This window comes from Pleuronectes platessa, chromosome 21, assembly GCF_947347685.1.
Source record: "Pleuronectes platessa chromosome 21, fPlePla1.1, whole genome shotgun sequence".
Lineage (NCBI taxonomy): Eukaryota > Metazoa > Chordata > Actinopteri > Pleuronectiformes > Pleuronectidae > Pleuronectes > Pleuronectes platessa.
The window spans coordinates 12,473,262-12,487,872 of NC_070646.1; the positions used below are offsets into that span (position 1 = coordinate 12,473,262).

General features: G+C 43.3%; 1 protein-coding gene across 1 annotated transcript in view; it reads right to left on the reverse strand.

Moving 5' to 3' along the window:
• Positions 1-371: 371 nt before the first annotated feature.
• Positions 372-14,611, reverse strand: part of cpped1 (calcineurin-like phosphoesterase domain containing 1) — a 34,786-nt gene continuing 20,546 nt past the window's right edge. The window contains exon 6 of the mRNA XM_053413552.1: positions 372-4,660. Within this exon, the coding sequence (XP_053269527.1) occupies positions 4,434-4,660 (227 nt within the window). The 3' untranslated portion in view covers positions 372-4,433. The remainder of the gene's footprint in view (positions 4,661-14,611) is intronic.

Here is a 14,611-nt window from a genome sequence, read left to right on the forward strand (position 1 = left end):
TTTTTTCTTTTTTTTTACCCAGCTCCCCCCCCCCCCCCCCCCCCCCGTGTCCCCTGGGGGGCTCCGTATGTTACAGCAGGTAACACAAAAGTTAATCATTTACAAATCAAAGTTAGCAATGGCGTTAATATGACAATATTTCGGCTGTTTTGTCAGAATGTTAACAAAATTGCTTAAAAGTAACAGGGCTCAAGCATGCCCCAAGGCATTATGGGGACTGAAGTTCCACATGAGCATTAAGTCCCCCCCCCCCCCATAGTATCAGCGAGTTCAGTCTAGTTCTGAGTGCTGATGCACATGCAGCCTCCTGACAGTACGAGTCATGTTCTTCTAAAGTGCTGAAGAGGACAAGCAAACGCAAAGACACAGAATCATTAGATAAAATCAACTTTTATTATAAAAATACAGCCAGAGGTGTCACAGTCAGAGTCATGGGGTTCAGTATGGTAATTCATTACATTTCAACATAGGAAAGGGTCAAGAGCGTGTGAGATACGGACTGAAACAAATGCACACACACATAGATGAAAAACGATGTGACTGAGCTCGGCTACTGTGATGACATAAAAATAGATGAGGACATAAGGTGCCTTCTCAGACCGGAAATGAAGGAGATGGACTGAGTCGTCTTTCACACATCACACTCATTATCCATTCCTCTCAGACGCCCCCCCCCCCCCCCCTTTCATCACATGCAGACTTTTTGGGAAATGGACAGAATCTGTCAGTGTGAAATGAGGTCAGCGATTGTGTCGCTGATGGAAAATCACCTACGGTAGCCACCGTATCAGGGACGGACGTGTGCACGCTCGCAGACTCACACACTTCCTCCCCGACACTAGCGGTATCTCTCCGAGACACACACACACAGATGTGTTGCTAAAGGGTTGCCATGACAACTCTCTTACATTCCCAGTCGGTCAGGGCGAGCGTGAGAGTGTGTGTGTGTGTGTGGAAAGTGTAATGGAGTAGAGTCATTTAGGACTCACAGAGGAAAGTCATTTTGTTGCAGAAATTGTAAAGACAATTTCAGGACTGGGAGTTCGGCTGTTGGAGCTGTGATTAAACAGTCAGGAAACACTGAGCCCTCCACAGCAGGTCACATTGTATCAGCCGGACACCAGGCCTTCAGTTTGACAGTGTGTGTCAGGATCTCACACGTGTGCACGTTAAACTCATTAGGTGTGATTTAAATTTGAAGCTTTGCATCATTAAAAATACTGATTGGAATGCATGTGGCAACACTAAAGAGAAATATATCGGTGATGGAGTAAAAAGATTTTAACTGAGGTTTGACAAGAGACACTTTCATTTGGGCAAACACACAACAGAGGAAAAAGACGTGAAAGTTACAATCCTTGAGATTCAGGCCTTGTCTACTCTACTGCGAAGATTCTTTTTTAAGACGTTTTTTCCCGTTTTTTCAAAAATTAAATCCCGTCCGTATTAATATTGCTTTACGAAATGTCTTTGTCCAGACGAGAGCACACAAACGACTCGAACAAAGATGCCAGGACATTAGGTGGGGATAAAGTCTTACATTAGCAATCTGTCAAATACCAGAGAAGAACACTGGGAGCGTGCTCAGTGAGCAGGTTCATGTAATATTGGGCGAGGCAGACATCTGTGAAGGTCGAAATTACTTTTAAGTAAAAATCCTTGAAATGTTTATTATGTATGATCTGAATTTTCATACAACAGCCAATCAGTGTTTTTTAATTCTATGATTAATTGGTTTTCCTTGAGAGCAGCATTTAAAATTCTCAAAGATGGTTTCTCTTATTTTGGGTAATTCTTATCACACTGATGTTTGTTCAAATGTAAATGTTTCTGATAAAATGTGGGTTTTAATTATTTGAAATGTCACGATTGACAGCTGAGACTTTATTATTAGTCCAGTGCGTTTATCAGTGGGACTTCGACACCTCTGCTCCATCCTACAATCTCTTACTGCACAGACTCCAAATTTTATTGTGAAAAGGTCACGTGTTTGTTGTGGAGGATAAAACCGACAGCGGCTTTTTCACAAATGCTTCAACAAAATAAGACAGCGAACATTTGAGGCATTTTTTATTATAAATATTGCCACAGATGTATTTTTTCTTCAACCAGGAGTGAAATCTTAAGGATTGTAACTTGAAAATCCGTAAAAAAACAAACAACATTGTCAATTTTTTCACATTTTATATTGCTTAAGAATAACATCGCTAGCCAACTAAAATCTGAAGACCCCAAACAGGACTATCGAGGCTGGACATTGAACTCAGGGCTGCGTGAGTAGCTACAGACGAACAGCTCACAGTTGGATGAGAGGTCGAGAGTCAGCGCCACATCTTTTAGTCAAACAATGTACCGGGCTAAACATTAAAATACACACACACACACACAAACAAACCACACACTATTGTGGTGCGATTAGCTTGCATAGGATGGCCAAACCAGGCAGAGCACTGCAGCAACAGCAAATAGTAGAAAGACTGACCGTACGGGGGTTAGAACAATGACACTAAATATTGGCATTGATAAAAAATTAACATTGGAACAGGTTTTGTTAAAAAAAGCCGTCTCTCTTCATGAGACACCGGTGTCAATGTTCTGTAAATAAAACTCCAACAGTGTGGACAGTCTCCGGAGTCACGGGGAATAGTGGCGTTTAGACATTTCTGAAGAAACCTGTAGTGATTCAAATTCCTGTTTTTCCCTTTCCTGTAGTGATGCAGCGGTCATCCTGCTCCCTGACTGCACGGCTGTTCCCTGCAGAGCCTCATTTCAACAGAACATCAACACTCTGTCTGCTTAAACCTGTTTCAGCCTGAACATGTTTTTTACCAATGCTTCTCATCAATGCCAATAGTCAGTGTCCCTGTTGAAGCCGCCTATGATTGGAGCTGGATACTTCAGGATCATTGAGGTAAAATCGTTCAACACTGAAAAGCTGGAGCGTGTGTCCACACCTCCTCTAGCTCTACTGGGGCCTCACTTGTAACCATTCTGTGCACAGCTTTCAGACCCATTGTGTGCGACTGGGTTCAACTCTGACCCAGTTACGTTCGAGCCTTTTGGAGACGGAAAGTGGCGACTTGGTGAATTGAAGCAGATTATAGATCCGCTTTATCATAAACATTAAACCAGCAGTGTCATAAAATCCTTCATTTGAGAAAAAAAACAGAAAACACGATTAGCAGTTTTTAAACACTTTGTATCAATAGGGACGACTTTAGTTTGCATAGTGTGTGTAAAATCCCTGCAGTGAACATAACTGTGCTGTCAGGCGCACGGAATGCACAAAGCGCACAAAGTGTACTTGAGGCCGCTTAAAAAAAAAAAGAACGATAGTGTTTACCTTTTACGCTTTCGTTTCCAAATGAGAGAGGACGACAGGATCCCACTGATGTGTGAAGTAATCGGCCCGATTGCTGTGAACATAAACACTGCGCTGACACTCTTACTGTGTAACGCTGTCGTGATGGATGCACTGGCTCTGAGTATACGTGAATGGAAGGATTAAGAGGAAACAAGTCATATGGATTCTACAGAGCTGTGATCTCAGATCTTTGTAGAATCACAGACCGACCCCGAAGGGAGGAACTGAAACATCCTAAAACAGGTAACACAGTATAATATTTACTGTGCTCCTAAAAGCCCCTTGAGGGAATAAAATAATCCTGTTAAATTTAATAGATTGGGGATATCACAGCTGTCTTTGAATTTAATAATGCCTGCTGTTTGGAATGGGATCGTTAAAATGCATATAGGTTTTATATAGGTGTGCATGTGCATGGTTTTATATAATTTTCAGCTATTGGGCAAACTTACACTTTTATTATGGATCCTCCGCAGTTTTATAAATGAGGCCCCTGATCAAACTCTCAGGGTGGACTCTTCCTTTAGAGATGGAACAGGTTGGAAACATTTAATGTTACACTGGCAACATCTGACGACACCGGAGCATATTGTCCTGAACTTGTTACACTGCAGACGGACGGATAGACGGGCAGACAGACAGGGTGTCGGAGGGCGCAATGCTACGTCAGATAGAGGAGGACTGTGCAGAAAGGTGGAGCCTCTCCACAGAAGAGCTGACAGCCTCAGTGTGGCCCTGTCAGGGCAGCGGGGGAGAAGGGATAATAACATCCATTCTGCCGGGAGATAATCCAAGGAAAACATTCAGTGGAGGGAACGTCAACCCAATTTCATTTAATCATAAGATTCTGTATCATTTCTGTCAATTTTCTGTAGACTGGGCCATTGGTCAAATTCAACATTCATACAAATTGCTTTCTTATCTTCTGACACGAGTTGACCAACGCCCTAATCTCCAAAAACCCCTGTAGCATGCCCTTAAGGACAGGGCCTAAAATCTGTAGGATCCACTTAAAACCATTGATTAAAAAAATAAACAAAGCCAAGCGGTTCCGGTTTATGCTACTTCATCAGGCCTGAAGGAGCTTCCTGAGGTCCTGGTCCATGCCTCCTGCACTCAGCTGCTCCAGGCTGTGGTAGCGATGGATGACACCGTCTGCGGTCACCACCACCACCCTGATGCCGTGGGTGTCGCCGCCGAGCTGGCAGCCAATGGCCGAGCTCACGACCATGTCCAGGCCGTCGTGGCAACCTCCAGCGTTTCGGTGGTAATGGCCGGAGAAGACCGCCTTCACCCCTGCGGTGGAGAGAGAAGTGCATGTGGTGAATTTGGTACAGTGGAGAAACGACACAAAGCGGAGAAAAGAAAAGCTTTAACTTGTCTTGATTTGGTTTTTGTCGTTGATCTAAATCAGGATATCCCCATAAATAAGCCACCTGCTGTTTAAGATGCCGAGCTATTCACGCCGTAGCTGAACTCTAGAGATTTTCCTGCCAGACCCCCCGAGTAAAAACAACCGGCAAATGTCAGAATATTAAGTGAGAGTTAAGATGCCATGTATTTCACACCACGTCTCACCCTGTATCTGTCATGTATTCCTAACTGAAAGGGCACCGGGCAGAATGTTTAACAGCTCACAGCAGGAAATGACCAAAACACAGTATATACAAAAGGATTAGTGATCAATACCAGTGAGTCAATGTCTGCTCCAGCAGACGATTTAAGGCTTTAAATAACTCGCCTCACAGCCACTGGTGTGTTTTTAAAACAAGAACCTGCAGCTCAGGCTCTTCATATATGATACAAAATGTTCTTTTAATGCACTTAGCATCAGCATAATATCATCACTATTGGTTTATTGGTAGAATTAATTAGGACTGCACAAGACCAGACCAGCTGGACAAAACGTTTTCTGGACAGGAACGGCAAGACTTGGATAAAGAAAGACAGCAATAAACAACACAAAGTAGGCAGAAAGAAAGAAAGAAGCAGAAAGAGAGAAAGAAAGAGAGACAGACAGAAAGGAGAAATAGAGAAACCCATAAATAAAAAGACCTAGAGAAAGAATGAAAGAGAGAATACTCTTGAGTCTTGAGCCTTCCAGTTGTAAAATATTTAGAAAAACCCAGGGAGCTTTCATTAGGGGAGGCACAATTTTCAATTTATTTTCAATTACAAACGACATGGTTAACAGAGCAGAGCTGGTGTCGCTCGGCCCTGCGGCACAGACGCGGTGTCACTACAGCTGAAAACGACTACACACTTGAAATGACACGGCAAACAAGCTCCACTTTGAATGAAGGCTGCAAAATAAGTTGTTATTTTCTGCGTTGGGACTGAGGAATTTGTCTGAGCTTGTGAATCCGGTTCTTTACATTATGGGGAAAAACGTTTTTGACTCTCTGAGAAGTTGGTATCACTCGGTATGTTCAATATTAATAACATTGGAATAAACAGGGGGAGGGGGGTGGAGCAGTGTGTATTCAGTCTGCGGAGTCCAACATGTCTTCTACGTTCTTGGACCAACTCCAGCAGTGGTCTGCAACTGGTGACCACTACAGGAATTTACAGAATTGCGGGTGCTGATCAAGAATCCCTGTCTCTACAGTAAATGATCTTCGAAGTAAAAGCACAATGTTTGTTTTGGTGCTTTAATACTATGTATAAAGCTACACTGCAGAGCTTTTATTTTGAAAAATGTTGTACTTGGGTCCGATTGTGTGTTGCTTTAACAGATCTCTGAAATAGCCAATATGCAACGTATAAAAAAATAACATCAGTTTAGTAAATGATTCAAAGGTATTCATAAGCCACAAACCTGGGCAGTAATAAAGCAGATAAACCAGGTATGATGAACACAAAGTTTTCTAACATTACACTGAACAATACACTGTTTATGAAAACCTCTGCACACAACCTCCAGCGCACAAACAATAAAAAAGTGACAGTGGAACTATTTGAGGAGGACTGCTAATGAGCATTAACGTAGTCCAGGCAAACAGCCCATTCAGCCCAAACAGGCACAGCACGAGCTACGACTAGTCACATGATGCTATGACTGCAGCTGCCGAATTCTTATGTATTATATATGTGAGCTTACTCTATTAACTTTGCATGCATGTGTAGAGGTAAGAGGATCTTAGGCAGGTTTTTGGCAGAGAAAACCAGCTGCTCTCCTTTTTCTAACTGCATGTGTTCCTAGTGAGGGGAGTCTGGCTGCTGGCTGTCTCGTCTCCACACACACATCCAGCCAAAAAAATAATGAAAACTGGCGACATAAGCGGATAAGTTGCAGCCTGTGCATGAAAAAGACATCGGCCTGTCCCAGAAATCTGCGAAACAAAGACAAGGAGGATCCCTCAGAAAAACGCTTTCTCTACTGGTTCTACTCCCGACTTCACTTTCCATGAAATTGCTCAGGATGATCAAGTCGACCGCTCTGCATAATCAAACAGCACCAGAATACAAATGTGACCTAAATTTATATTAATCTCTTGAGTTACGTGAGGACAACGATTGCACATGTGGGACCAATAAATTATTAATCTCCCGTAGATGGAAACTGATGATTTGAGCCAGTATGTGTCCAGGCTAAATTCATTCAAAATCAAAACCAGCGACAGCAGCGAGTGAAGACCACTCTCCTGTTATTTGGCCCGAAGCTGTTATCATCGACCACACATTTCATTAATCTATTTGCGCTACATGTGTTTCTCCAGTAATTACGTCATTTTAACCTTGCCTTGTGCTACAGGTGACTGAAAACCTGACCAGACTCTTTGGTGCTGTTTCTGGATGAGGACTGAAAGGCAGAATATTTGAGATGTTCAAATTCCAGCAGAGGGAATGCCTCCGTGCTGAAAATACTGGGTTGGGCATCAGCGGATAAATTAATCTATGAACTGATCTGATACTACACCTTTAAAGTTTGAAAGTTATTTCCCCCCCAAGATAAAAATTTAAATGTATTTACCCAGAAATCACTAGGTCTTAGTTTTACGCTGTGAAACAGCAATTGTGTTGTGTTACAACTGGCATGTACAGCTTTTATAGTGGCGAGGAAGTTAATTTCGGTTGTGTAGCCAGAGCAAGCTAAATTGTCAGTTTTGGCAATATGTAACGCTGGAATGTCCTACAAGTAAAACTCCAATGTGTGCCATATGCAAGACTTCACTTTCAAGATTTATTTTTCTAAACTGTCGCTGAATGTGAACTTTTCCAGGAATTGTTATTCATTCCTAGATGGATCTAGTTTTGAAGTTGCTGTTGCATTGTCTAAGACGGTTACTGTGCAGATTAAAACTCTTAAAGTCTTGCTGTTGTTGCACTTTTACAGCGATTTAGGAAGTTATTGTTGTGCATTCCTTTGGTTTATCTATTTGTGTCTTTTTTCAGTTCAGTCAGACAACTCACATTCAAACCTTTATTGCAGCAGTAGAACAGGTTTAGTGTTTGGCATCCAAACTAGGCTCCAACGTAATCACTCCCACATGTGATTACACAGGAATGATGGGTGTGATGAGCAAATACATTAAACCGCCATTGCAGCCTACAGGTGGATGCTGGGGTGGTGGAGGGGCTGAAGCAACTGGTAGCAATACTGCAGCAGCAGTGCGAGCAAAGGGGATGATGGGAAATGTCTCTCTGCTTAAATCGACCACCTGATGAGGTGGGTGTTTATTACAGATGGTTGTGGAGAGTGAGGTACTGTATGTCACATGATGTATGTCACATGATTGGCGCAGCGCAGCTCGAGTTGACTGCCTGAACTGGCTCGCCGGCGTCGCTCCATTTATGACTGTCAAAGTAGATAATAAAAAGGAGTTCTATGACACATCTTCTCTGAATGTATTTGCTTAACCCTGAGCCAGGCCACACAACGATTATAGCAATCATCACTTCAATGCAGGGGTTGTAGCATACAGTATAATGTGTGTGTGTGTGTGTGTGTGTGTGTGTGTGTGTGTGTTTTGTGTACTATGGTGTTGTTCTTCAGCACTGACAGTCACGCATTTGTATCTGTCCTGTGGGAGTTCCAGAGCTCATCTGATATTATTCAGTCTCTGCGAATGGAAACAACTAACATCAGTGTGAGCCTGAGGACATGTTTGATGGGATCACCGGATGATTCAGCAGCCAATGCCGATTGTGGAATTGTCGGATCTGTAACAGTATCCACAAGAGGGTTGCGACTTCTTTGCCACCTCTAGGGCGTAAAAGGAAGTGGGAGCAAGACGCTGAGGCCTCGAATGGTAAAGAAGTGATAGTCAAGAATGAATCCTGTAATAACGATGACGACCGAAACCACCGGGAGAGTAAGAAGAACTGCTTGAAGCTGAAATGGTTCTTCTGAACCTCCTCTAAAACTCCCAAAGATGCCATGATTAATCATTCCCCCAAATATAGTGTGTGGGAGTGTGTGAGTGTGCATATGTATACACGTGTCAGTGCGTCTGAGTTCTTTCGCCATGTCTCTGATGATCCACATCCCACACAGACGCCGCACGACGCCACCACGCAGCAGCAGTGAGATTCTCCCATATGTATATCACATACTTATGATGCATCCAAAGTTGTAGCTTAAAAGGTCTAAGTCACAAAAGGCCCTGCTATTAAATGACTTTCCTTTTTACTATTACTTTACTGATTGAGTCTGTTTAACATTAGAAATTACAAACAGATGTCAATGGTGTCGTGAGCATTAAACCTGGTAGAAACACAAATTGTTCTTATGACACTTCTGTTTGGGTTGAATAAAGAAGACTTTATGAGTAAATCTGGCTTTGATTGGCTGATGAATCTACGGTATCGAGGTCCAACCAATACACCCGCACCATCGCCAGTCTCAGCTTTACATCATAATGTTTCACCTTGTTAATAAAGCATCGAATAAGAAACCAAAACTTACCAGAAAAATAAAAGCTTGAACATACAGTGAATCAGTGGGACAGATGACAGAGCCTGTCTTTAAGAAAATGTGTATTTGATGCATAATTTGACTTTTTAGTTTGGTCCATGTCCCATCTGCTAACATGGAGGAGGTAGGGTTTATAACCTATACTGAAGTCAGCCACCAAGGGGCGATCAAGACTATTCCACTGTTTCCGACTTTCAAACCATATAGACATGAGATGCATGTTGATCTTATTAAGACTCAACACAAACAAAAGTAGCAGGATTTCAAACAATTCATTTAATAATAAGGCTCCAAATTTATAAAATATAAACAAAAAAGTCTCCATGAACAACTAATAACTATCATTTGCTGCAACAATAAGCACCTATTCAAATATTACAATTTCCCTTTGCAAACCTCTCTAATGTCTATGGAGCAGAAAGGATCTCTGGTTGGTCGTTATTGCAGACGACAGGCTTCCTTTCAGGGCCTTAAGTATAGCTGTGAATTGAAGTGGACTGAACCAACACACAATTTTCATGTCATGTAAATGGATTGTCTCGCTCCGCTGGCTTGTCCCAGTGGACCTTATGGAGTAAAACTGATTTCATAGAAACAATTTAGCACAGGCCCAGCGATAACACCCTGTCCCTTTTAGAGCGGCATCATTACACAGGCTTCAGAAGTCAAACCACTCCACCTGGGTCCTCGTCGGCTGAAAACACTTCTGTGAGAGGAGGGATGGGCCGGCTCGGAGAGAAAAGCCTTTTCAATTTCCCAAACATTGTCTGTATGAATAAAAGATAAACAATTGAAAAAAAAAAAGAAAAAAGAAAGATGGAATAAAGAAGTCGAGAAAGCCGTCTTCTTTGCTGAGCAGTCGGAGGATTAAGCTGACCTCTAAAATAGGCTGCCAGAAAATATATGGGGGAAGGCATTCTTTCAAAGTGAGGGGTAGAGGCTTAGATTGCCACCATAGAGCTGAAAAATACACAAAATGAAACACTAGATAAACAAATGAAAACACCCAAAATACCCTCGCCTTGCTTCAAAGACGTCAGTGCAGCTGTTGATTGGTTAAACCAAAAGAGTGATCAGGGTTATATCCAAATTGGCGACCCTCTTTCAGGACATGGGTTGAAAGCAGGTCAGACACTTGCTCTGGTGTGACGAAAAAAGAGGGCTGCTGGTCTGTGACATGCATATTTAATCGTGGCAGCAGCAGCAGCAGCAGCTAAATTAACAGCAGAGAGAAGTCTGTGTCCACAGGCAGCCGCAGACTCGAATGCAAATGGGAGAGAGATAGCTTGCTACTTATTTTGAATGGGGCCTGGTGAAGTCTAGTGGTGGGGTTTACGTGGGCACTTGAACCAGTTAAACCAGGTTCAAATCATCACAACATCATTGTCTTAGTCGACCCGGCTGGTGTTGAAGTAGTCCCATGCTTGCTGCATCTTGCTGCCTGCTGTCAGAGGAGATAATGCACTTTCCTTAATCCATTAAGGGGCCAATAATCCGTAGGTGCTCTTTCTCATGAAACACCAGACCAGCTGTTTTCACAATAAGGCCAACCTTCAACCCTGCAGGTGTGAACCATACCCTGTGTGTGAAAGATGGACGATGCATTTCCACTTCCTCCCGCTGCCCAGAAATGAAGGCAAAATATCCAGGATATATGAACACTGCCATTTTGTGCCTCTCAAGTCCGAGTCTGCACAGTAGTGGTATCGAGGTCCCCACGATACTTGACCAGTCGTGATTCAGTCTCACCCTGTTTTTTATTGCAGGGGTTTATGATACTGCAGCCAGCCACCAGTTGGCTATAGAGACACTTTGGCTTTACTTTTGGAGAGCTGCCGTGTGGTCCCTTTTTTTATAAGTCTATGGTGCGACCACCTGCAGTAGTTCTCTGCTGGAGTGACAACGTGACAGCTTGTAGACGTGCACTGCTGTGGGCTTCTGCCGCCTCCGGGATAATGATAGCCGGCACCCTTCTGGGTAAATAGACGTGATTTGACAATGACGAAATGTGATACGCAACCCATTTCCCTTTGCCTCACAACAGCAGCTCACATCACTTTCTGTACATTGCTATCCAAAGTGCCTCGTGGTACAATCAGTGTGGGTGGCGTGGTTGGATGTAGTCCCTTATCCGTGCTAGTGTTAGTGCAGCGGATCAGGCAATAGAGCTATGTCAAGAAGGAAAATCCTTCTCCTTCCACATAACCTTTAAAATGTCTTGCTGTCCCTACTGAACAGACGGAACGTCGAGCCAAATTTCCCCACGTTTTGGTCTCTTCTCTGTGCTTTGCTGTATTCCCCCCCCCCCCCCCCCCCCCCCCCCCCCCCCCCCCACACCACACCACCACCATGAAACCATGCGCTCTCTGTGCTGATAATTTCATGTCCTGTCTCTGCGGAAATCCCATTTACCTGTCAGGCTCGAAACACTGCCGGTTCTTTTGTGCTTTTCTTTGTGATAAAGACTCCCATCTGGGGACTGGCCTTTGCTTTGACAGACAGAGGTGTGGGGGGTGGAGAGGAGGGAAGAAGGGAGGGAAGAAGGAAGGGAGGGAGAAAATGCAAGGAGTAAGCAGGCAGAGTGATGAAAACATATTGAATGGAAACGGGGAGGGGGGAAATTACCCAGAGTCAAATTGAATTCTGATCAGCGGTGGCAGAGAAAAATGCACCGAAAGGAGAGGGGAGTCCCCTCCAATGCCAGCCTGTGTTTTGCTCTGTGCTTTTGATTTGCTGAAGTCATCTGAGCCGTTTTCCTGTTTATTGGTGGGTCTGATTGAAACAGCTTTTTACTATTTAAATGCTAATGGACGACGCCGATTCACAGAATAAAGGAATAAAAGAATAAAAGAATAAAAGAACTAAAGAAACGTCCGTCCACATCTAATCATGTTTGATGTTCGAGCCCCTCCCTTCAGTCCATCCTCCCCTTCTTTCTCTTCCCACTCTCCATCAACTCCCTTTCATCTCGCCGTCACTGATTTGCCGGTAACAAGATTGGATTTGCTAATTGCAAGCTAACTTTCTATCTCGCCACTGAACCTCCTCCAATTGGTGATTACTTCCAGGAGAGGCCATTTTCCTTCACACCTTGTCTCCCTCTTCCTCCTCGACACAATCTCCTAATGTTCCTCTGAACAGAGCTGTCTCCTGTCTGTGTGTGGGAGTGGAACGTGCAACGTGCACGCTCGTATTGAAGGGCGTTTGTCATTAAAGTGCAGGTCTAGGAAATAATTCATCATGAAACGGTGCCTGTTGATAATTTACATGACAGGGGGGATGGATGCAAAATGATATAGTCTGGTGAGGCATGTTGCAGCCCCGGCTCCTCATAAATCACTTCCAGCCATCAGTCACAGCACTGCATTTCACCCCTTTCCTCCAGTTACACACACACATGGACGCATACACACACAGAGAACCACAAAGAGAACTCGGAAATGGTAGCAGACAGCATGTTATCCATTCAGCTTTGAGCATGCAAGTGTTTTTCGCCATTTGGTACCCAATGTGGTGCCTTATCATCCTGAATTCACCAAGCTATAACGTAAAAGTGTCTCTAAGTGTTAACAGGCCGGACGTCACAGATGGATCATGGGGTTATATGATCATTTATTCATCGTCACCGTCACGTGAGAAAGCTGAATCGAATGTTTACCCAGTTCAAAAAAGGAGAAGTATAGTTTTATTACAATTATTTATAGGGCTGGGGATTGTTCGTAATGATATGAGACTATTTGGATACCCATAACTCCTTCAATTAAATGAAAGACAGTACAGAGATACTTTACTATCTGGGAACAACGGAGGTGCCCAATTGGAGCATTAAAGACATCAAGCCAAGCTAAAAATGTTGATGTGATTTTGGATGGGGATGTGAATTTCAATGACTAAATGAAAGCTTTAACTAAATCTTTTGGGGATTTCAATAATAAAAGCTAAGAAGAGTTATTATTTGTGCTTTTATTTTCTCCAGACAGAAAACTGCTGCTCGAGCTCTGACTAAAACAAGAGAAATAGCGCATATTCCTCCAATTCTTTGGTCTAAACACTGATTTCAAACTCTTACTTGCTGTCCACAAGACATAATTTAGAGGCAAATAGCCACAACACTGGCCACTGTTTTTGTATAGCACATTGAACGACCTCTGTGTATGATCATCGGCTATACAAAAAGACTTGCCTTGCCTTAGATTTCATATTTGAGTTCCGGTATTCCAAAGCCTTTATACATTCACAGACTTTGACAGACAAATGTGTGTTCTACAACACGTTTTACTCAAGGTAAGAAGCAACAATTAAAACAGGTTAATGTTGCAAAAACACAAGAGCGTGGCCTGAATGAAACACACTGAAATTAGCAAAAAGTTTGATTAAAATCGGCTAGAAATATGTCAACAAGATTGGGTATCTGACTAGATGAGCAATTGCAGGTTTTAAGACCCTGATTATACGAGTAGAAGAAACAACTTTGGAATCCAGCTGAAACAAGGCAGGACCCACATTTCCAGCTAAATCAATAAAACTGTAAATGAGGAGGAAGTGTTGGTGGATTAATTCATGGCTATCACCCACTCCACCATTCCCATTCTTTCGAGCATGAACAGATCACGGATCAGTACACAAAGGCCCTCATTCACTCATTCAGTGAGGCCGCTGCTATAACACACTGGATGTCATCCGGCGCGATACTGCGATGGCCAATCAGATGCATGCACATGAACTTAACTGTAAGAATCGCCTGTAATGTTTACTTTACTATTTAGACTGTACTTCCTGGGTGGTGTGCCATCATCTCATCTGCACCCGAAACTAGACTCCACAGCTAATACAGCCCCCTGTATTCAGCCTGAAAGCCCAGTGACTCGTCCCCACTAACCCCCACCTTTTGGTTGCAGAAAGAGAGTTAGACAAAGATGGGATAAAAGAGCGAGATACAGGAAAAGCAAAAAAGCATTATTCAGCCTCATCTTTAAAACAATGGGGTTAAAGGCTTAGCCGTAGCCTCTTATCAAATCCCCAGCGGGTGATAAATGTGTCTTCGCTTTCGAACAGAGGAGGATCCTCGCTGATAAAGACAACCGGCAGCAAGAGAGCGAGGACGAGTGAGAGACACAGAGGGAGAGATGGAGGGAGTATGCGGAGCAGCATATGGTTTATCTTCGCCTCTAATTAGCTACTGTACGTATAACTCCACCGCCGCAAGCGATTTTGGGAATCTCGATGAATTTCTGGGCCGCTCTCATGTTGTTATTTTCATTTTACACAAACAGGGTTTGGAGGCGAAACACAAGCCGGAGGGACCGTGTATCCGTCTATCTGTGCATGTG